The sequence below is a fragment of the Schistocerca nitens genome, chromosome 10 (genome assembly GCF_023898315.1).
Source record: "Schistocerca nitens isolate TAMUIC-IGC-003100 chromosome 10, iqSchNite1.1, whole genome shotgun sequence".
NCBI classification, from domain to species: domain Eukaryota; kingdom Metazoa; phylum Arthropoda; class Insecta; order Orthoptera; family Acrididae; genus Schistocerca; species Schistocerca nitens.
Genome location: NC_064623.1, coordinates 153,848,531 through 153,873,984, shown reverse-complemented (window position 1 = coordinate 153,873,984; position 25,454 = coordinate 153,848,531). Strand labels below are relative to the sequence as shown.

Here is a 25,454-nt window from a genome sequence, read left to right as displayed (position 1 = left end):
ATACATAGTCCAAGCAAGAAATCCGTAAAATGGGACTGAAATTATAAGGCTGTTAATAGGCAAAATCTTTCAGATTCTTTTTTTTTATTTTTTATTATTATTTTTTTTTATTTTAAAAAATGTGTGCGTTCCTAAAGCTGCTACTACTGAACATGCTGTACTCAATATAAGGGGTTGACTTGTACCGTTGTCATCTATGATATCGTAACCGGGTATGGTAGCAAGGTGTCGTGTTATGCCGGTTCAGGAGCTGTCGCAATAGTAGAGAAAGTATAGTAAAGAATAATTATTGAAAAGTGAAGAAAGCTGTGGAAGTGATGCTTGTGTTTGTTAAGAGATTAAGGGGAAGTTGTATCAGTGAAACAGTTTGGCTGTCAAACATCACTGCGTGCATTACGTAACATTCCCTTTTTTTAAATTTAGTGTTGTTATACAATCGGGCATAACCCCCAAACTACTCATTTTATGATCCGATACACTGCGTCATGAATGTTCTTAGTGTAGAATAATTGATTTATCGTAAATGTAACAAACATGTCTCGGGTGTGGAGTCAGGATTTATTGGGCGTCCTGCGCGGCTTGCAGAGCGTTATCGTTGCGACTAGCAGACTCCAAGAAGCTGAATGTAAACTAATTTGGGAAAACTCCAGCGTAAAAGTTCTAACAGAAGAAGCAGTCAACACCTTAGGAAGAAACCTGGATGCTTTATCAAAAGCTGATGCTCGGGTACACATTTGTTTTCTGTACGATTTTTAATTGATATTTTCATAAGTAGGTCGCGACCGCTCAGATAGCCAAGGCGGTCAAATGCTTTGTTTTATGGAGCATCTGTATTTTAAATTGATATATCAGTAAAAGACGTACCTAGTATTCCATTAGCCATCAACACGCTTGCTATATATTTGAAAGTATGCCCAGAACGGTAGTAGTTGCTGCTGCAGGTATTGCTGCTCAAACTTATTAAAAATACATAGGCTACTTTATTTATTTTAGATGTCAGCTGAAAAATGTTTTCATCAATGTCAACGCTGCTGTTAGAGTATAGAGAAATGGTATTCTTATGATAAGAGACCAATTTGAACCCCCATGTCTTTCCAATAACTGTTAATCTTCTACCCTGGTTTCTTCTTTCTAATTTACACATGGATGTAATTTTAAAAAAATTCAGGTGACGGACAGCATACTGCATCCATTTAAAGGGTACACTCACATGGTGATAGTGTCACTGGCTAAGATGATGATGTATATCCCATCATCTAGTTCAGTGCATTTTTATATTGCTTGTTTATATTTATTGTTACACATCTTTATCGTCAGCTATACAAATGCAAAAATTTATCAGATTGTTATGACAAACTTTTTAAGGCTTGCCTCCTTACTTGACCTCTTGAGGTGGCATCGATGTAGAATAGCAACGATGATTGCTAACATTGGTCCATGTGTAGGGTAAATCATGTAGACTGCTTCTGTTGGTATTTTAGAGGAAGGTTAAGAGAATGCCCTTGATATCCCTTCTCACTGTGAGATTTTTGTGAATTCACAGCCATAATACTAAAAGTAAAAATTTATGTGTAGACTACATGCCCCAGGCTACACTTCAGAATGGAATTTTACACTCTGGTGCAGAACTTGAAAACAGTTTACTGGTAGACATTCAGCAAGAACCTAAAAAGCCATAATATTCGAAACTAAAAGTAAACAATCCCCTATTAGCAATTCTTTCTCAATCTTTGTCAGTATATTTGGATTGGGAGTGCAAATACCATTCAATTTAATGTTCGTATGATAAAGGTTTTAACTTTACCAGTAAAAAGGTAGGTGATAGTGTTTCATCTTGAGTTATGTAAAAGCTCAATGTGAAGCATTATGTAAAAGGAAGGGCAGTGGATTTTTTTCAGTCTTAGTTGATTTTATGGGAGGCCTAATACTCATTACGACTTATTGTGCAAAGTGATCAATGGAACATGGATCTAATGAACTAATTCAAGCAATGGAATGAGTAAAGGGAGCTACTCACTATATTACATTACGTGGATAAACAGGAATATTTGATAATAGTTATAGGCTTTGATTAATGATGTAGGAAACAACTGATAAATGTCGTAAACAACATGGGAACAATAATGTGATATAGGTGACCATTTCTTGCAAACTGGTTAAGCTACAGGTAAGTCTGTCTGCATAACTAAGGTTTTTGCTTTGCTATTTGTTGGCTCCGTCGCCTAACTTAGACCTGGGGCTAAGCCACAGACAGTGTGTTACCACCACCAGGTTTTTTGCTTTCACGATTCGCTGGCTTTGCCACCTAACAACCAGAATGTTAAAATACACACCAGAAGGTGATGTCACAGCAGCCACCAACATAGTGTCACTGTTCAAAGCCGACAATTAGTATCTACTATACCTCATGGCGCCATTACGTCAGTCATATTCCGTGGATCCCACACAGAGTGGTCTCAGAGATGTGGGAATGGGACTGTATGTTTAATTTGAGTGTAGTACAGTGAAAAAAGAAAAAAATACATTACTTTATGAAAGTGCATAAACCTAAAACATTATATTTAATCATTTCTGTTAAGATACTTGCCAGTGAAATAGAATGAGTTGTCTAGTAGGAAGTTCTTTAATTTGGTGCTAAACTCCACTCAGTTTAATTTACTGCTAGGTTGTTGAATACACTTGTATCCATGTATCTGATTCCTTTTTGTACTAATGTTAGATGACTTGAGGTCTTTCTAGAGATTGTTTTTGATTTTAGTGTTATATTCATGGTTTTCACTTTTTTTTTTTTTTTTGTGAAGAGAAAAATATTGGTAATGACAAGGCATTAATGATTATACACATAGTGTGACGACCTGTGGAGGATATTGTGGATTCATACCAGATATAATTCTTAAAACACCCTTCTGTGTTCTGAAAATGCAACTGCCGTAATTTGAAATTTCCTGGATTGCATGGTTTCATGCTGATATATAATGATGAAAAAACAATGCCTGAATAGTTCTGTTTTTTCTGGCCATCTGTGGTCTAACTCTGCCCAGTCACTCAGACAAGGCGTGGACATTTTTGCTTGGCTTTGAAAGGACATTGTCCTTTCACCGGTTACTTCCTTTTACATCATGAAGAGCCTCAGAACAAACACATATGGTGTCAATAGAACAGAATGCCATTTTTCAACTGAATATTGTTTTTCATTTAAATTGTGATCCACAGCTCTCATAAGACATTTTTGTGTGCAAGTTCCATAGAGCTGCTAAAATCTTTATTCTTCTAGAACTACTTTCAATTATATATCATTATCTGGCAGATTGTAGAATTTTAATGTGGTGTACAACACCACATGACCTTCATTTTTCTTGTGGTCTCAATATAACATATAAATCATGCTGCCAAACCGTGGCTAAGAGCAGACTTGACCACCCATTGTCAAAACAAGCTGCTGTTCACAATACGATCGATTTCAGTGGCTGCTTTACAACTCTTTCCTGAGCTACCTAGATTGAAGTTATCCTTGCAACACATCCTTCATTCTGCAGTCCTCCTGGCCTGAGTCTCTGCTAACCCATTGCATCCGCATCCCTTCCAGGTAGTCTCCCCTTCCTTTATTCTGCCACCCCCTCACAACCTGATCCTGCTATATTATCAACAGTTGTGGTACCTGTGTGTCACATTCCTATCTCACACTCCTACTGCCTGCCTCCACGTCACCAGCCCCTCTTCCCCAATCCTCTCGCCCACTATGTGACACAACCACTCTCCCTAGTCTAAGATTTTAGCAGCTTTTTGGTGATTACAGAACAGTGTCGTGAATGTTATTTGAGTGCTGATTGGAGGGCATTAAATGGTTTTGCTGGAAATATGCCATCTACTTCAAACAATGATTTTATAAGAACGGACACCATATTTGATCCAGCAACCGTACAAATACATTGCCAAAAGTTTCACTGAGGTTCGCCACATTTGGGCTTGAAATGAATGATTGGTAAGGGGTGAAAATTTGTGCGGCACTTTAATCTGAATTTTCACTGAACATGTGTTACGCAGGATATCAGAGCTCGAGTCCTAGTCCAGCACAAATTTTCACCTGTTACCATCGATTGATTATCAATGCTCAAATGCAGGTAATGCCAATAAAAACTTTGACAATGAATTTGATCAGCCGCTAGATCAAATAAGGTGTCTATTCTTTCGGACATGTCTGAAAGAAAAAAAACACACATACACAGCCCCCCCCCCCCTCTCTCTCTCTCTCTCTCTCTCTCTCTCTCTCTCTCTCTCTCTCTCTCTCTTATATATATATATATATATATATATATATATATATATATATATATATATAGTGTGTGTGTGTGATATGGTTATAATAGAGGGAAACATTCCACGTAGGAAAAATATATCTAAAAACAAAGATGATGTGACTTACGAAATGAAAGTGCTGGCAGGTCGACAGACACACAAACATACACACAAAATTCAAGCTTTTGCAACAAACTGTTGCCTCATCAGGAAAGAGGGAAGGAGAGGGAAAGACGAAAGGATGTGGGTTTTAAGGGAGAAGGTAAGGAGTCATTCCAATCCCGGGAGCGGAAAGACTTACCTTAGGGGGAAAAACGACGGGTATACACTCTCTCTCTCTCTCTCTCTCTCTCTCTCTCTCTCTCGCGCGCACACACGCACACACACACACATATATATATATATATATATATATATATATATATATATATAAAAAAACAAAGATGATTCCCACGTGGAATGTTTCCCTCCCTCTCTCTCTCTCTCTCTCTCTCTCTCTATATATATATATATATATATATATATATATATATATACAGACACAAGCAGACATATTTGAAACTTTAAATATGTCGGCGTGTGCGTGTGCGTGCGTGCGTGCGTGCGTGCGTGCGAGCGAGAGTGTATACCCGTCCTTTTTTCCCCCCTAAGGTAAGTCTTTCCGCTCCCGGGATTGGAATGACTCCTTACCTTCTCCCTTAAAACCCACATCCTTTCGTCTTTCCCTCTCCTTCCCTCTTTCCTGATGAGGCAACAGTTTGTTGCAAGAGCTTGAATTTTTTGTGTATGTTTGTGTTCGTTTGTGTGTCTGTCGACCTGCCAGCACTTTCATTTGGTAAGTCACATCATTTTTTATATATATATATATATATATCCGACTTTGAGTCCCAGTCCAGCATAAATTTTCACATGTTACCACTGATTCATTTCAATGCCCGTATGTGATTAACATCATTAAAACCTTTGATGAGTGTAGCATGAGTTTTAAAATTTTGAGTAATCTGGACTTGTCTTGATGCTATTAGAGAGCAGATTTTAACAGCCTTTGGCTCCTTTCCACAGTTTTTTTGCCTCTGTTAGTGTGCAGCAAGAAAGGTTTAGTCCTTTTATTAGACTAATCTTCACCTCACAAAGTAATGTATTATGTTTGGGCTACTACTTTTTTATCTAAGTTTGAAAGGGAAAGGGAGATGTATCTTTTGGCAAGAACAAGTAAAGACCCTGCAGTAGCTGTGCACTACAAAATTACTCAAAATTACTAAGAAAGGTTATTAAAAAATGAAGAAACATGCACATAATGTCAGAAATCAGTACATCTGACAACAGAGTTCATGCAATATGGAATATAATGAAGCAAGAAGAGAAATACAGAAGTGTCAGATTCCACCCGTGCGCTTTGACCCATGAAGTCACAAATATGGCGGAAACGACCATACACTATGACTCCAATATGGCGCCTATGACGTCATCATGTAAACATGACCATAAACACGAAAATACATTGAAAAACCAACACACACACACACACGTTCCACAAAAAACCTAATGAAACTAACGGGACAAGCGTGGGAAATTAGGGGTTTTTGGCTGGGGACAAAGTAAATATAAACAAATTTAGACACACACCACCATACCAAACCACACAAAATGATGAAAAAACCAACAACACCAAATTCCACTAAACGATATCCTCTGGAATCGGAAACTTCCCTTGACCTATATAGCTCACCAACAGCTCCCGATCCCACAAATTGGAATCGAACACTTCCCTTGACCTATATAGGTCAACAGAAACTACCAATACGTAATCATAAAACCAAAAACTACAACCACGTCCACAATCACCACTACCTCAAAAAAGTACAACAAACCAAGAAAATTGGAATCGAACACTTCCCTTGACCTGTTATCCTTAAGACATCTCCACATACAGCTGTCCCTGGTCCGAGACACCAGAACTTTAGTAAGCCTCATTTCTTCACGACATACTGAGCACTTCACGACTTCATCCAAAAATCCGAATAGTTGAAGAAATTTTATTACAGACAACACACTGTCCTGGGCATCACCAACAACCGAAAACTGTTGACCTAGTCAGTTATATCCATACCTACCAAAGACATAAAAAAAGCAGTTTACCAAAATTCACACACGACAAACAGAAAAAACTACAATAATGTCGAAATAACAAAACTAAAATCGTTAACTCACTGAAAAATATTCCGCTGAAAGCACAGTCCCGATACCACACACGTGCAATGTTGTCACGCAAATGAACCCCATACGCCACGTAGCACACTACCCACAAACACACCACCAGAGAGAACCACCGTTACACACCACAACAGCTTTACGTCATGGGTCAAAGCCAACGGGTGGGACCGGACGCTTCGGTCGACCCCCACAGAAGAGGATAACATTGCTATTGAATTGAATGGAAGGGTTATAAATGACAAGTCACAGGTAACAGATCTGTTTAATAATCGTTTCTTAAACATAGTAGAAAGCATAGGGACCAACAGTTGAAGAGAAAGATCACAGCAATATGTTGAAGATGTAACTCAAATAAAATTACAGCATATGAATGTACCACCAACTCCTACTTCTGAAATTTACAGGATCATACATTCTCTCAAGAATAAAAGCTCTTCTGGTTTTGATGGTGTTTCCAATAGAGTACTAAATATTTGTTCCCATATAATAAGTCCAGTATTGTGAATTTTAAATTTTTTTGAAAAGTTCAGTATTGTCTGAAATATGAAATGCATCACTAACTTGAGGCATTTTCCCAGAGAGACTAAAGTATGCCATTGTTAAACCCTTCTTTAATAAAGATGATAAGAAAGATGTCAGTAACTACCGACCTATTTCGCTGCTGACATAATTTTTCAAAATTTTTGAGAAGATGATGTATTCTAGAATAATATCTCACCTTGACAACAGTAATAACCTCAGCAAATCACAGTTGGGGTTTCAGAAGGGTTCCTCTACTGAGAATGCCATTTACATGTTCACACCCAGATATTACAAGCATTAAAAACAAAATAGCACCGGTAGGTATTTTCTGTGACCTATCCAAGGCATTTGATTGTGTGAATCATAGAATACTCCTAGATAAATGGTGGTTTTATCAATACCATCAATACCATCAATACCATTTTATGGTATTGATAAAACCACCATTTTATGGTATTGATCTCCCCCATGAACCATAGACCTTGCCGTTGATGGGGAGACTTGCGTGCCTCAGTGACACAGATAGCCGTACCGTAGGTCCAACCACAACGGAGGGGTATCTGTTGAGTGGCCAGACAAACATATGGTTCATGAAGAGGGGCAGCAGCCTTTTCAGTAGTTGCAGGGGCAACAGTCTGGATGATTGATCTGGCCTTGTAACATTAACCAAAACGGCCTTTCTGTGCTGGTACTGCGAACGGCTGAAAGTAAGGGGAAACTACGGTCGTAATTTTTCTCGAGGGCATGCAGCTTTACTGTATGGATAAATGATGATGGCGTCCTCTTGGATAAAACATTCCGGAGGTAAAATAGTCCCCCATTCGGATCTCCGGGCAGGGACTGCTCAGGAGGACGTCATTATCAGGAGAAAGAAAACTGGCATTCTACGGATCGGAGCGTGGAATGTCAGATCCCTAAATCGGGCAGGTAGATTAGAAAATTTAAAAATGGAAATGGATAGGTTAAAGTTAGATATAGTGGGAATTAGTAAAGTTCGATGGCAGGAGGAACAAGATTTTTGGTCAGGTGAATACAGGGTTATAAATACAAAATCAAATAGGGGCAATGCAGGAGTAGGTTTAATAATGAATAAAAAAATAGGAGTGCGGGTAAGCTACTACAAACAGCATAGTGAACGCATTATTGTGGCCAAGATAGACACGAAGCCCACGCCTACCACAGTAGTACAAGTTTATATGCCAACTAGCTCTGCAGATGACGAAGAAATTGAAGAAATGTATGATGAGATAAAAGAAATTATTCAGGTAGTGAAGGGAGATGAAAATTTAATAGCCATGGGTGATTGGAATTCGAGAGTAGGAAAAGGGAGAGAAGGAAACATAGTAGGTGAATATGGATTGGGGCTAAGAAATGAAAGAGAAAGCCGCCTGGTACAATTTTGCACAGAGCATAACTTAATCATAGCTAACACTTTGTTCAAGAATCATCAAAGAAGTTTGTATACATGGAAGAACCCTGGAGATACTAGAAGATATCAGATAGATTATATAATGGTAAGACAGAGATTTAGGAACCAGGTTTTAAATTGTAAGATGTTTCCAGGGGCAGATGTGAACTCTGACCACAATCTATTGGTTATGAACTGTAGATTAAAACTGAAGAAACTGCAAAAAGGTGGGAATTTGAGGAGATGGGACCTGGATAAACTGAAAGAACCAGAGGTTGTAGAGTTTCATGAAGAGCATAAAGGGAGAATTGACAAGAATGGGGGAAAGAAATCCAGTAGAAGAATGGATAGCTTTGAGGGATGAAGTGGTGAAGGCAGCAGAGGATCAAGTAGGTAAAAAGACGAGGGCTAGTAGAAATCCTTGGGTGACAGAAGAAATACTGAATTTAATTGATGAAAGGAGAAAATATAAAAATGCAGTAAATGAAGCAGGCAAAAAGGAATACAAACGTCTCAAAAATGAGATCGACAGGAAGAGCAAAATGGCTAAGCAGGGATGGCTAGAGGACAAATGTAAGGATGTAGAGGCTTACCTCACTAGGGGTAAGATAGATACTGCCTACAGGAAAATTAGAGGGACCTTTGAAGAAAAGAGAACCACTTGTATGAATATCAAGGGCTCAGATGGAAACCCAGTTCTAAGCAAAGAAGGGAAAGCAGACAGGTGGAAGGAGTATATAGAGGGACTATACAAGGGCGATGTTCTTGAGGACAATATTATGGAAATGGAAGAGGATGTAGATGAAGACCTAAGTCGAAACAAGGCCCCCGGAGTAGGCAACATTCCATTAGAACTACTGACAGCCTTGGGAGAGCCAGTCCTGACAAAATTCTACCATCTGGTGAGCACAATGTATGAGACAGGCGAAATACCCTCAGACTTCAAGAAGAATATAATAATTCCAGTCCCAAAGAAAGCAGGTGTTGATAGATGTGAAAATTACCGAACCGCCAGTTTAATAAGTTACAGCTGCAAAATACTAACGCAAATTATTTACAGGCGAATGGAAAAACTGGTAGAAGCCGACCTCGGGGAAGATCAGTTTGGATTCCGTAGAAATATGGGAAAACGTGAGGCAATACTGACCCTACGACTTATCTTAGAAGAAAGATTAAGAAAAGGCAAACCTACGTTTCTAGCATTTGTAGACTTGGAGAAAGCTTTTGACAATGTTGACTGAAATAATCTCTTTCAAATTCTGAAGGTGGCAGGGGTAAAATACAGGGAGCGAAAGGCTATTTACAATTTGTACAGAAACCAGATGGCAGTTATAAGAGTCGAGGGACATGAAAGGGAAGCAGTGGTTGGGAAAGGAGTGAGACAGGGTTGTAGCCTCTCCCCGATGTTATTCAATCTGTATATTGAGCAAGCAGTGGAGGAAACAAAAGAAAAATTTGGAGTAGGTATTAAAGTCCATGGAGAGGAAATAAAAACTTTGAGGTTCGCCGATGATATTGTAATTCTGTCAGAGGCAGCAAAGGACTTGGAAGAGCAGTTGAATGGAATGGACAGTGTCTTGAAAGGAGGATATAAGATGAACATCAACAAAAGCAAAACGAGGATAATGGAATGTCGTCGAATTAAGCCGGGTGATTCTGAGGGAACTAGGTTAGGAAATGAGACACTTAAAGTAGTAAAGGAGTTTTGGTATTTGGAGAGCAAAATAACTGATGATGGTAGAAGTAGAGAGGATATAAAATGTAGACTGGCAGAAAGTGTTTCTGAAGAAGAGAAATTTGTTAACATCGAGTATGGATTTAAATGTCAGGAAGTCATTTGTGAAAGTATTTGTATGGAGTGTAGCCATGTATGGAAGTGAAACATGGACAATAAATAGTTTGGACAAGAAGAGAATAGAAGCTTTGGAAATGTGGTGCTACAGAAGAATGCTGAAGATTAGATGGGTAGATCACATAACTAATGAGGAGGTATTGAATGGAATTGGAGAGAAGAGAAATTTGTGACACAACTTGACTAGGATAAGGGATCAGTAGGTGGGACATGTTCTGAGGCATGAAGGATCACCAATTTAGTATTGGAGGGTAGTGTGGAGGGTAAAAATCGTAGAGTGAGACCAAGAGATGAATACACTAAGTAGATTCAGAAGGATTTACGTTGCAGTAGGTACTGGGAGATGAAGAAGCTTGCACAGGATAGAGTAGCATGGAGAGCTACATCAAACCAGTCTCAGGACTGAAGAAGACAACAACAACAACAACAGCAACAACAACAACAACATGATATTGATGGTAAAGCCAACCAATGGATCATGTTATATCTAATCGAAAGAATTCAGAAAGCTGTACTTGGTAGTAATTCAACCAACAGAATCCAGGGACATAATTCTGACTAGGGAGAAATCACATATTGTTCCCCGAGGATCAATCTTAGGTCCTCTACTGTTTTTCATATATGTAAATAATCATCTAATGAACAACAAGCAGAAATAGTTCTTTTTGCAGATGACACCAGTATTGTAATCACTCCCAGTATACATACAGAAATGGTGAACAAAGTTCTCAAAAGTATCATTGACTGATTTTCTGCGAATGGTCTCACCCTGATTTTCTCAAAGACACCTCATATTCAGTTCTGCACCTCTTGGGGTACTGCACCAGTGTAACGCATGGTGATGAAATAATACATAGGGTGGAAACGTCAAAATTCTTAGGTGTCCGTATTGATGAGAATTTAAATTGGAAAAAACACATTTTGGAACTCCTAAAACAACTTAGTTCAGCCACATTTGCACTTAGAATCACAGCAAATTTTGGGAGAGAGAAATCAGTAAGTTGACATATTTTGCTTATTTTTATTCAGTAATGTGATATGGAATAATATTCTCAGGTAATTCATCTTTAAGCAAGAAGGTCTTCATTGCCCAAAAACATACTGTAGGAATAATAAGTGGTGTTCACCCACGATCATCTTTTAGACATCTGTTTAAGGAGTTGGGCATTCTGATTGTTGCTTCACAGTATATTTATTCCCTTATGAAGTTTGTTGTAAATAATCCACTACAATTCAAGAGGATAATGAGGTACATAATTTCAATACTAGAAGAAAAAAAAAGACATTCATTACTCAACATTAAGGTTGTCTTTAGCACAGAAAGGGGTGCACAGTGCTGCAATAAAAATTTTTGACCACTTTCCCAGTCTGACAGCTAGGTAAAATTTTAAAATAAATTGAAAATGTTTCTTCTTGACAATTCCTTCTATTCCGTTGAAGAATTCCTGTGTTTGTATTGTATAAAAGGTGAAAGGTAGGAATTGCTAATTCAACCTGTATATCTTGTTTTCATTTCAGGGAAGGAAAAAAAATGTGGTGATGTTTAGAGTAAAAATAGATGCACAAATTAATTTACAATTTGAATGTAAAATGATTTGTTCCACATCATGATGATTTATCATGCAAAATGATTCATGGAACATGAAGTAACTAACTAACTTACTTACTTATTCACTTGTGCTTGAGTGTGCATTATGTCATGCATACAGTTGTTCATATTTTTATTCCTTGTTTTTATACACTTATTTTCAATTATAGATAATTTTAATTATTTAAAAGCTAACATTTAATTTTTTTCCTCTCTCATCCAGTATCCTTTTTAACTTGAGACAGTATTGTGTTAGATATTTTTGACAAAGATGGGTGTCTTCTTTCCAGGCAATCTTGTACTCCTAAAACTGACATAATCACACTTTCTCAGAAAACTATTTCCATGATACCCTACTGCAGTAACATAATTTGTAGGGAAAGGCTGCTTCAGTCGGTTCATGCAATGATCAACGACAACAATCTTTTTCCTTTTTTCTACTATTATCTCCAGATAAGGGAAACTCTCCTAAAAGTTAGCACTATTGCAGTGCTTTGTTCAAGTGTATGTGACCAATCATGAGATTGCAGTAAACATAGTGGAAGATCTTGTGAGGAGCAGTGCTTTGTTCAAGTGTATGTGACCAATCATGAGATTGCAGTAAACATAGTGGAAGATCTTGTGAGGAGCGTAGAAAATTGTAGCAATTTGTAGTCCAAGCAGGTCGAAGGCAGAAAAAGGAAAACTGCACTTTTGTCTCATGTTAAAAAATTATTCACATAGGAGGATCATACAGGTGTACCGTCATTTGACTGTTGCATATGGTAGACATAGAATAGGCATCCCTTGGCATTGAGAAGCTACTGAAAAGTTGAAAAAAATAAATTGCCAAGTCCGATGGAATTTCAGTTTGATTTTATGCTGTGCACTCTTCACCATTAGCTCATTTCTGAGCCTGCATTTATCATGAATCTCTTGCACAGTGCAAAGTCCCCAGCAACTGGAAAAAAGTGAGAGAGACTCCTTTATATAAGAAGGATAAAAAATAGATGCGCAGAATTAATGTTGGTTTTGCAGCAAAATTCTTTGAGCATATGCTAAGTTCAAATAATAAACTTCCATAAGAGGGAGAAGCTTCTGTCCACAAATCAGCACCAATTTATAAAACAACATTCGTAAGGGGGTGGGGGGCGGGGGGGGGGGGGGGGGTGGAAACACCATCTTTCTCACATGATACACTACGAACAGTGGGTGAAGGGCAAGAGGCAGAATCCATATTCCCAGATTTCGAGAAAGTGTTTTAGTTAGTGCCACACTAAAGATAGGTAATGAAGGTCTGAGCATATGTCAGAAATGTGAGTGACCAAAAGACTTCCTAAGTAGTTGAACACAGCACATTGTCCTGTACAGCAATATTTCATCAGAGACAAGGTTATCACTAGGAGTGCTCCAGGTAAATGTGGTAGGATTGCTTTTGTTCTCTGTGTACATGGACAGTGTGACTCGTAGTGTGAGCAGCAATCGGTGACAGTTTGCTGACGACTATGAAGTTTACGAGAATGTGTCATCTTTAAGTGATTGTAGGAAGCTTCAGGATTACTTGGACAGAATTTCTGCTTGGTGTGAAGAATGTCAGCTCGGTCCAAGGACCGCTTCATACATAGCCACTTAGCAGCAGTGCCTGTGGCGACTGCTGCAGATACATGGGCAGTTTCACATGCAGTGACAGCAACTGAATGGTGTCGCTGCTGGCCATCTCAGTGATCTGCTTCACCACGAGTGGTGACTGCAGAAAGTGGCTCCGCTCGTGACTATGCAAGGAACATAATGGTAGTATTCAGGCTGCTCCACAGCCTCACTAATGTTTCAAGCACATGAATGCAGCACTGCTAATGCAAGGGTGCAATGGCTGCAGCTAAGAGGAAATGGTAGGTTTGCACTGTCATAGATAATGGCGTCGGATACAGGAACGCGCAACCAGACGTCAGTACAGAAATTTTACCATCGGGACTGAAAAGTGGCCTGCCATATGAGATCTGAAACGTGACGATTACACCAATAAGATCGCAAAGAATAATGGTTGGTAGTCCATCATTGGGAAATTCGAAACAAATTTCACTAGCTTGTCCATAACAGAGAAAAACATAATCTGTAAGAAAAATAATGTTTATTTCCAGCAAATAACAACAACACAGCAGATATTGTAGTAGCTACAATGCTATGCAAATTCAGTATGTGCAAAGTTGTATTTTAAGCAAACAGCTCAGCTGCATAATTATCTCAATTTCAAATTTGAAGTATGTTTGTCATTTCCATGCCCTTTTATTAGTGAAGTAATCGGCAAATGCTGTTCGGATGCATTTAGCGATATTTCCATATAGATAGCTGTGTGCTGGCATCTCATCCTTCAGTCCAGTAACATAAAGTGTGTCCTCAAACTTATATCCATCTCTGTCCCCAACAAAATAATGAAGAAGGTAGCAAGTTTCTATTGTAATTTGTGGCAAAACTTGTTGAACATATAATGAAATATCCTTCACTTATTGGTCAGTATTTTATACAATTTGATCAGAGTTTGCAGCACCACTAACGTGCTGCAAATGTACCACTAAGGTGCATTTGGAGTGCCACTCGCATTTGGTTGGACCGCCAGTGTCATTGGAAGCACTGCTCTTGAACTACTGAGCAGCACTAAAAACTGTGTGGAGATAGAGGCAAAATGTAAATTAATGCAGATGAGTAGCAAAACTGTACTGTGATGTTAAAAGACAGCATTAGTGATGTGCGGCTTGACACAGTCACGTAGATTAAGTGTCTAGTTATAACATTGCAAGTGGAATGAAATGAAATGAACGCGTGAAGTCAGATGCAGCTAAGGTGACCACTGACTTGTGTTTATAGAGAGAACTCTGGGGAAGTGTAACTCATCTCTAATGAGGACTGCACAAACACAGGTGTGACCAAGTTTGTAGCTGTTTGTGTGGCATCACGGTTTTTTTATACTATGCGTGGCAAAGTGGTGCCATCCAAAACCAGCAGCGAGGCAACTGTAGTGCATCACAGGCCGTAGATGGCAGTGCTGAATGACAGCTTCAGAGATGTGTGTAGGCTAATAGATCTGCAACTGTTGAGCAACTGACTGCCCATATAAACCAAGGGGCTACCAACAGTGTCTCCTCAATCACTGTTCAGTGAACATTGCTGAGTATGGGCCTCAGTAGCAAGTGTCTGGTTCGTGCACCCGTGGTGACTGCTGTTCATCAGTGATAAAGGCTGGTATTTGCTCGCCAGTGCTGCAACTGGACATCCAATGAATTGTGGTGGGCAGCCTTTTCAGGTGAATCACATTTTATCTTACATTGGACTCTAAGGGGTGAAACGTCTGAAAGCAAACAAGGATGGAGTTTATGTTCTGGGGAATGTTTTTGTGACATTCCATGGGTGATCTTGTCATCCTGGAAGGCACAGTAGATCAACACAAGCATGTATCTATCCTTGAAGACCATATCCACCCCTCATTGACCCTCTTCCTGCACATCTCACAGCAGTCCATGCGGTGAAAGGTGGTTATTTAGGCTATTGACAGTTGGTCACATTAATGTGACTGGATAATGTGTAATTTACCACAGTATATAAACTCAGAGATGTAAATTCCAATTAACATTAGTATTCGTAACCTTTCACTTCTCCACTATTCAGGGCATAACTAAGCCGAGAAACTTTGAGGGATTGTAGATTGAGTATTGAGCAACGAATTGAGGAGAGGAGCTTGTGTCCAAAAGGCTGCTGTGTGTCGAAGGTACAGAGGAAGCCTTCCGTTTCTAGTGCACATTTGCTGTCAGAGACACGGGTTGTAGCTCTGACCCCTCTGCAGTCACTGTGCTTAGCAGTCTCTGCAGTGGGGTACCTCAGGCTTTTTGCAGCTGATGCAGTTGTCTATAATGAAATACTGCACAGTTATTCAGACTGATATTGATGTGATTTCAAATCAGTGCAGATTGTGGCTATATGCCTTAAGTGTACAGAAATTTAAAATTGCTCACTTTTCAACTCACAGAATGGTCGTATCGTATGACTTTGACACCAGTGAGTTGCCATTGGCTTCAGTCAAGTCATACAAATACTTGGGCATTACATTTTGGATGGATGTGAAATGGAACAATCACACATTCTCAGCCATACATAAAGCTGGCAGCAGACTTTGGTTTCGTTGTCAAGTAATAGGAAAATGCAATAATTTACAAAGCAGATTGCGAACAGAACACTCTTTTGACCCATCCTGGAAAGTTTCTCAAATGTAGTGAACCCTTAGCAGATATGATTAAATGAGAATATTGGATGTATACAGAGGACGTCAGCCCAGAGGAGAGCATCACAGTGGTGCTGAAGAAACCGAACTGGCAGATACTTGAAGATAGCCACAGAATATCCCAAGAAAACCTGCTTACAAAGTTTTGAGAACCAACTTTAAGTGATGATTTTAGGAACATTGTATAACCCCAACATATCGCTCATCTAGTGTTCACGAGGACAAGATTAGAGTAATTATAACACACACAGAGATGTTTAAACAATCTTCGTGTGCTCCATCTGTGAATGGAATGGGAAGGAGGCCTATAACTGATACATTTAGATGTGTCCTCTGCCATGCACTTCATAGTGGTTTTCATAGGGTGGATGCAGTTGTAGAAGTTAAATAGTTTTATCACAAGGGGAGGAGGGATGGTGGCACTTGAGACACAACTTAAGGTTGACTGATCTGTAGACCATACCCCCCTCCCCAAACTCACTGAAATCACAGTCAGAAAGTTATTTTAATCTAACTACAGCATGGCATCCAATTCTTGATTCATCTGCTGCCTAACTTGTCTCTCAATACCAATGTTAGGTCTACTTCATCAGTTGTAGAAAGCTTGTATTTGTAGCTTATGCCATCGTTAATTATCTTAAATGGCCTGAATATGACAACAAGACTGAAAATGTGTTCTTGTGTTTTAAGATGTAACTATCCTCCATGCTAATTTGTCTTCTTATAAAAACATGTATCTTTCTTTGCAGAATGAATTATCAAAGGTGATATCTGAAACAATTGAGAGGACATCAATGGTGTTTGAAGGTGTGAAAGGATATGCGAAATATTCTCAAGGTATTTGCCAAGTATCATGTCTGCTTTTATTCTGTGATTAAATAGATGCAATTATGCATTTCTCTCGTTATTTGAAAATCAGGAAAAAATTAAAGAAAGTTAGTTACATAGCAGAAAATGCACAGACCAATACATTCTGAAAGAGAACTCCAAATTTGCAAAATAAAAGGACAGAAAGTGTCGGCTTTTAAATTTGTCTACTGTTTATGTAAAAAGGAAGAAAGTCAAAGGACTGACAGAATAGTAAAAACCATTCAGAAAGGTTAATGAGACAGGTTTTTCCATTGTGGTGCTTAGGCAAGTCAAACAGTTTAAGGCAAGAGACAAGGTTCATTGATTTCTGAGGGCTTGTTGCCTTAATGTAAATACTCTCCCTCCCTCCCTCCCCTCCCTCTTCTTTTTGCCTCTACACCTTCCTTCCTCCATTCCTCTATCTTTCATTGCCTCTGCCTTCTTAGGATGGAAAATTTGGTAGCTTTCTGTTTCATTTTCCTCTTAGCTTTGCCTCTGTGCTTGTCTTGGAAATATATCATCTGAATAATTTCATTGTTATGTGCTCTATGTCATGAAACTTACCTACATATTTACCATTATAGAATGCTAAGCTGAACTTGTGGTGCAGGCACTACCGGGAAAAATCTTGGTACAATTCAGCTGCAAAAATATCATTTTAGAGAAATTTTCAAATTAAAAGTTCATTATTTACTTGTCCAAAATTTTAAATTTAATGAGTTCATGGAATTAAAAAATTAAAAATTGAAATTAGTCAACATGATTTATTAATGGTGCTGTGAACAGCAACATTTTGTAAAAAAAGTCATTATTAGCTATTGATCTAAGTCCTTCAACAAAACAAAACACACATTCACACACAGGTAGTTCACCCACACTTAGCCATGTCAATGTTTGCTAGTTCCTTACTCCCACTCCAGCCCTGCACACATGTGTCCCGCCAATGCACCTCTCTCTCTCTCTCTCTCTCTCTCTCTCTCTCTCTCTCTCTCTCTCTAACAACCAGATGCAAAGGGTACCAGGAAAGTTTTGTATTACGGTTTTATTTATTTAATTTTTTTGAAGTAATTTCCGCGACATTGAATACATCTGTCCATCCTCCGAAACCAATCCCTAAATCTGTTCTCCAAAGTTTCTGTAGGGAGTAAGGCACACACGTTGTCCCAAGCCCTTAGGAGGTCCTTATCACTTGAAAACTGCACTCCTTTCAGCTTCATTTTCACATGCGGGAGCAGTGCAAAGTCGGAAGAAGCAAGGTCTGGACTGTAAGGAGGGTGCTCAACAAGTTTTATTCATGTACCCTGCCAGTATTGGGTTCATGCTCTGGTGTGGCAAGCTGGAGCATTGTTGTGATGGAGGAACTGAGTGTTCATTCTCGACTTCCGTCACAGGTTCTTCAAAGACTGGATGACTTCGGGCAGGCACTGCTCAGTGTACCACTTAGCTCTGACTGTCTTCTTTGTATCCAAAACAACACGCTCCACAATTCCACTCGATTTGGAAAAAAAAATAAAAAAAAAATTTGTTTTCTTGTTTACAATCAGGATTTTCTGACAGCCATGGGTTGTCATCTTAAAGACCCAAACTTTGTTTTCATCTTAGTCGGCACATCATAATAGTACAGCCAAGTCTTGTTACCTGTCACGGTGTTATTCACATTCTGGAATCTTAGAAAACTTTTTTTAACATCTTCCGGCGCCAAGTCACACATAATGTCATCTGCTCTTCTGTCAGTCTATGCAGCACCCACAGACAACAAAGTTTCCTTACTTGCAAATGATCATGCAGAATCGAACAAATTGCTGGTGCATTTAGCCTAAGCTATCCTCTATCTGCTTATATGTCACTTGCCTGTCTTCGTCTAGCATTTTCCTCATAGCGTCAATGTTTTCCTCCATAACTGATGGGTGTGGCCTTTCTGTTCTCTCAGCATCCTCCAGAGTAAAATTTCCTCTGTGGAATTTTCTGTAGTACCTGAATATAGTTGTACGATGTGGAGATACATCGCTGAGTGCAAGAGTCATTTCATCAAAGCACTGGTCTATGTTTAAACCGCACATGAAGTTGTACACAAAACTGCACAAATCTCACTTCGTGGCCACGATGCCATACCAAGCACTTCAGACTAACGACTGCACCCCCAGACTTAGCACAATGGCTACAATGCAAGTATGAGGTATTCTCAGAACACAGCAACAATCGGCCTCCGGTGACTTACTGTTGTGTCATATTGCAAAACTTTGCTAGTAGCCTTTGTATATTTTACTTACGTCTAATTCAAATAAAATACAGGTCATCAGCCTTGAAACCAAACTCTGAAATAATCCTTACAGCCAGTTGGCTTTCGCGCCTGTACTTTGTACTACTTCAAATATCTTCATAACGGGTGTAATAGTGATGTTGATAAATTTTTGAAATTATGTCCAATAGGCAGTAGAACAATGGTTATGCCAAAAATATTTGTATAAAAATAAGCTCATACTTTAAAAAGAAGGATTTTTTACTCGACTTTTGAATTTCCCTCTAAAATGCTGACGGTGGTCGTATGACCTCGCTACAATGTCACGATTCGATAAGCCATCGGACACTGTGGATCTTAAGACATCTTTCACATTTCTCACAATATGTCATTATCTCAGAAAGGTTTTCCTCTGCCTCAGAACCTTTATAGTCTGTACTAGGTGAAGAGCCACCTGTTTGACTGAGCACCAGTAGGAATTTGACGTGAGGAATTGCTGGATTTGAAAGGTGTATGCCGACTTAATTCCTCTCAGCTGTCTGTTAATAAATACAACTGAAAATTCCATACAAAATAATTACATCTACATCTTTTATGATTGTAAGAAGCCCCACACCAAGGTATGAAAGTGGACACCTTTCTTGTATTTTAAATTTTTGTGGCATGAGCACCTAAGCTGTGGCTTAGATATTGTATGCATAAATATGGCCCTGCCGGGACTTCTATATCTGCTTCCATATTCTGCAAATCACTGTGAATTGCGTAGAAGAGAGTACGTCCCTTTGTACCAGTTATTAGAATTCCTTCCCGTTCAAAGTGGTGCAAAGTTTGGCAACTTGCTTTGTATGTTCAGAAATGTAAAATTGTGCACTTTGCGTATATGAAAAAACGTAGTACCCTATGACTATAATATCACTGAGTCACTGTTGGAATTGACCCACTCATACATAGGAAAATTGTTTTTTAAATGACTCTGTGCATGCTGAAATTAGTCTTATTTTGTCCTCAAATCCCCATCTGAGTGATATGTAGAAGGTTGTTATATGTTCCTAGTGTTGTCATTTAAAGCCAGTTCTCAAAACTTTGTTAATAGGCTTTCTCAGAACAGTTCAAGATTATGTCAGTTCAGTTGCTTCAGCATCTCTGTGACACTCTCCCAGAGCTTAAACAAGCCCGTGACCATTTGTGCTACCCTTCTCTGTATACATTCAATATCACGTTAGTCGTGTTTGGTATGGGTCTCTCACACTCGAGCAATAGTGTAGGATGGATCGCACGAGTGATCTGTAAGCGACATCCTCTGTTGACTGATTGCATTTGCCCAGTATTCAAATGATAAACCAGAGTCTACCACCTGTTTTACCCATGACTGAGCCTATGTGATCATTCCTTTCCATTTCATATCCGTACAGTGTGTTACATCTACGAATTGTATGAGTGGGTCAATTCCAACAGTGACTCAGTGATATAGTCATAGGGTACTACGTTTTTACATATTATGAAGTGTACAATTTTACATTTCTGAACATATAAAGCAAGTTGCCAAACTTTGCACCACTTTGAAATCTTATTAAGGTCTAACTGAATATTTATGCAGCTTCTTTCAGACAGTATTTCATTAAAGATAGTTGCATCATCTGCAAAAAGTCTGAAGTTACTCTTAATATTGTCTGTAAGGTCATTAACATACAACACGAACAGTAAGGGTCTCAATCCAGTCAAAAATTTCACTCTGTACCCAGTACGATCACACTTTTGACTGTAAGCGTAGATGTGGTACTGAGTTGAATGTTTTTTGAAAATGAAGAAGTACTGCACCTATGTGACTGACTCGATCCAAAGCTTTCGTTACGTCATGTGAGAAAAATGTAAAACGGGTTTTGCACAATTGATATTTTCAGAATCCACACTTGTTGGCACGGAGGAGGTCATTCTGTCCGAGATACCTTGCATTATGTTTGAGCTCAGAATATGTTCTGAGGTTCTCCGACAAGTCAGTGTCGAGGATATTGGATGATATACATGTGGATCATTTCTACAACCCTTCTTGTAAAAGAGTGTGACCTATGCTTTCATTCAACTACTCGACACTGTTTTCAGTTCGAGGGAGCTAACATAGATCTTGGGATATGCTACATACCTGTCACTAAAACCTTCACCCCAGAAAAGTTGCAGAAGCTGTAGTGGTGGCAGTGTAAGGCAACATTCATTGACTGAACATGACTGTGAGTACCCTGCAAAGATTATCAAATGGTTTCAGTTTTGGCACTCCTCCTTTTTTCACCTCTGTTTGATTATGTGAAGCTATTATACACAAAATTGTCACATTGGCAGCCTTTGTGCTGTAGAGGAAAAGTGCCCTAGGGGCAGTGCCCTCACCCTGGACTTCAGCCATATGTGGGCTCTCCATCAGAATGAGTCAACATGTAGGTGTGTGGGAGTTCAGCAGAAGTGGTAACGTTTTGTTGTTGTTGTGGTGGTGGTGGTGGTGGTGGTGGTGGTGGTGGTGGTGGCAGTGTGTGTTGTAGTTGTTGCTTCTAACATAGATTGCTGTTAGATAAATATAACAATAGTTTGACCATATAATATAATTGATTAATGAAAAACCTGCTCATCAAATGATGGCAGGAGAAATACATGTAAATTAAGGAAATGTGCAAGCTTTTGGAGATAGTGGCTCCTTCTTCAGGCAGAAGGACTGGTGAAGTTTAGGGAACAGAGAGAATTAGGAAAAGTTGCCTAGATGTTTTATCACTAATCTCTGTATTGTTGATTTCCCTATCTTCCACCTTTTTAAGTTCCAAGATGTTCAAGTCTTGCCTGGTTCAGTCCCCAACAGTCAGTCTTTCCTTCCCATCCCAGCTGATAGCATAATTATTAGTTAGGCTAAATGGGCACAGACAGAGGATGTATTCTGGCAACACACAAAAAATATCCTGTTGCAGAGCATGTTCTAAAACATGACAGTTGTAACATAGTTGCCTGTTTCACAACACGTGACATCCCCTCTAGATACTCTCCCGACACCATTCCTCAGAACTACACAGGTTGGAATTGGCAGTACAACTTGTTCTTCATTCTTTCCATTCACCTGGCCCTAATTTCTATTAATTTATTCTGTCACAACCTTTCCTTTCAGTAGTTATTACTTCTTTTGTTCCCATTTAGTTTTCTATATCTTTTATATTCTGACATGTCTATTTTTCCCTGTCCCCCACCTTGAATGTCTACTGGTAAGATGGGATGGGAAGGAAATACTGACACAATTGGACTGTTAAGAAAATGGAAACAATGTATCAACACGCTCACTCTGCTGGAAACCTGAAAGCTTTATATTAATCACAGAAACACTTAACTTGGAAAATTCACCAGCATCTAAGACAATTAGTCATGAAAGCCTTCATTATATGGTGGTGTTGTCGTAATCATCATCGTTGCCATCATCACTGTCTGTTTCGATAATCAGTGGTGTGATGCGGGTTTCCATTCATGTTGCTTTCCACCTATCCTTGTCCCTTAAGCTGCAACCTGTATCAACAATCTGACTTATCACCTGTGCCTAGGTCTCCACTATTGGGAGATGACAGATAGGTGCGGCTTCTCATATGCTGTTCGACAGGTGACACTATGCTGAGTGGTGCCAGTGTCAACGCAGTTTTAGCATAACTTGTGAAGATGTAGTGTGTGCAGCTCTCTGTTTGCTGAGCCGCTGACACATTTACCTCTGCTGTTGGTGGGATATGAGTGCCATGAAGTATCCTGGCTGTCATATTGATGGCAGACAGTCTGAAGGGTTACTGAGAGTGGCTTTACCTGGATAGGCGTCTGTTTCTGGCCGGCAAATGGTGTTAGGGTGCTGCGATGATACAAACTCAGAGGCTGAAAATTATTTGACAGCTGCCACATAAGTAAAATTTGTAGTACTAAATATACAGAATAAGCACATGGAAGAGAGAAACGACATGAGGAAGCACGTCTGAACACTCACTCTGTAGATATAATAGTACCCTAAATGTTAATGATGAAAAATGTGAATGTACATTTTATCAATAAAACTCATTAATTTCTAAAAGCCTTAAGTGATCATAACAAATTAAGTGTCAAATTTATATATTTGAGTGGTGTCTGTTTTACCATACATGTCTGGCAGAACAGACATCACTCGAATACACTGATGAGCCAGAACATGACCACCTCCTTAACAGCTTGTTTGTCTGTCTTTGGAATGAAATACATGACTGATCCTGCATATCAGGGAAACATCAGTTTGGTGGTAGGTTTGTGGTGGTACGGGGCATGAGATGTTGACACGCAGGTCAAGTAAATAACGAGCCGCTGATTTGTGTTTGCGGTGTTGCACCTGATAGTGACCCAGATGGGGTCTATAGGATTTACACCAGATGAATTTGGTCACCAAGACATCAACACGAGTTCACCTCAAACCACTGTAGCACAGTTCTGTCTCCAAGACACAAGCGATTATACTGCTGAAAGATGACATTTTGGGAAAGACATCAAACATGAAGGGATGCAGGTGGTTCACAGCTGGGGGCATGCCTTTGATTACTACCACAGGTCCCATGCAAGAGCAGAACAATGTCTTCCATAGCATAACAGTGCTCCCACCGACCTGCGTCAGTGGCGCACTGCACATTTTGAGCCGCCATTCACCTCGATGATGGCTTTTGTGCAGATGAGCATCGATCTAGTGTAGCAAAAATGTGATTCACCTGAAGAGCCAACATGTTTCCATTGACTGACAGTCAAATCCCGATGGTCTTTCGCCCGAGGCAACCGTAATTCACGATGTTGTTGGCTCAACATGTGAACTCGTCGGGGTGGTCTGCTGCGGAGCTCCCTGCTCGACAATGTACGATGGATGGTATGCTCCAAAACACTTGTGCTTGTACCAGCATTGTGCTCTTTTGGCAGAGATGTCACAAATCACCAAATATCTTACTTTAAGAGCAGACAATTCACTGAACCCAATGTTCTGTGAAGAGTTGTGGATGTCCAACTATTTAGTGTCTAGTGGTAGTTTCACCATCCTCCTACCCCTTTCTGTAGTTGCTCATGACAGTAGCGCACGAACATTCGACCACTTTCATCATTTTCAAGATACTCATTCACAGGCTCTGCGCAATAATAACCTGTGCATTGTCAAAGTCACTTAGCTCAATGTATTTCCCCATTTGCAGCCCATATCTTCACTAGGGTGATTACCTATCTTTGTCTGCTCCACTAACATACATCAAATAGTACAGTAAACTTGAAACTCAGTGATGTACTGTCCTTATACAATCTTGTAAATATAGTGAACTCTGACACCAGAGTGACGGACACATGTTCCACTAGAATAGATTATGCTATAATCAACAAAGATGTTATAGATAAGGTAAATTACAGTAACTTAGATTTTCTTTATTCTGACCACTTCTGTCAGGTGATAGAATACATAAATTCAGTTATGCCTAAAGTAACAAAAATTGTGCTATAGAAACGAATGCTGAATACCTCATATATTAATGCTCTTAGAGACAAACTAGTGTATGAGAAATGGGATTCTGTATACCAGGTAAAAGGGTTGGATGAGAAATGGAATGAATTCTACTCAACCCTACTGCATCATTATGAATATAGCTGTCCAGTCAGAGAAATCCAGAAAGTAGTTAAACACTGTCAAAATGGAAGTAATCCTAGACTAAAACTCCCACCAAATCTGATTAGGCACAGCTTTATAAAGCTACTACTACGTGGGTTTTCAAGGAAAAATACAATAGGGCCTAGCAAACTTTTAAAACTGAAATTGTTAACCTAAGGTAGCAGATTAACAGCAAAACAATGGAACAGTCTGACAACATAAGCAAAGCATCTTGGAAGCTGATTGACAAATACCGAAAAGGTCCCAACATGATGAACATGGAACCACTCAGCATAAGACATGATGGTAACATTATAAAAAACCCAGATACTATATGTAATATTTTTAATAACTACTACATTTCTGATGAACAATCAACCCATATTATAATCAAAATATCCACAGGTGTACTGCTGGTCTACAGTGTCCAACAGGCACAATATTTCGGCGATCATACATGCCGCCATCATCAGATGAACTGACGGACTGAGCTCCTGTGAACGTGCCGCCACGCAGATCCATACGCTATGGCTGCTCAGAGGGAACTGGGTTCGGTCGTGGCGGCAGCCGATTTAAATACCCTCCGCCCGCGGCGC

General features: G+C 39.3%; 1 protein-coding gene across 2 annotated transcripts in view; it reads left to right on the top strand.

Annotated features, from left to right (window-relative positions):
* Positions 1–25,454, top strand: part of LOC126210324 (atypical kinase COQ8B, mitochondrial) — a 127,057-nt gene that overhangs the window by 537 nt on the left and 101,066 nt on the right. The window contains exons 1-2 of one of the 2 annotated variants that reach the window (XM_049939525.1): positions 184–726; positions 16,879–16,966. In XM_049939525.1, coding sequence (XP_049795482.1) covers positions 535–726; positions 16,879–16,966 — 280 coding nt within the window. In that variant the 5' untranslated portion in view covers positions 184–534. Of the gene's footprint in view, positions 1–183; positions 727–16,878; positions 16,967–25,454 lie in introns of those variants that run through there. The other variant, XM_049939526.1, reaches the window with a different exon arrangement.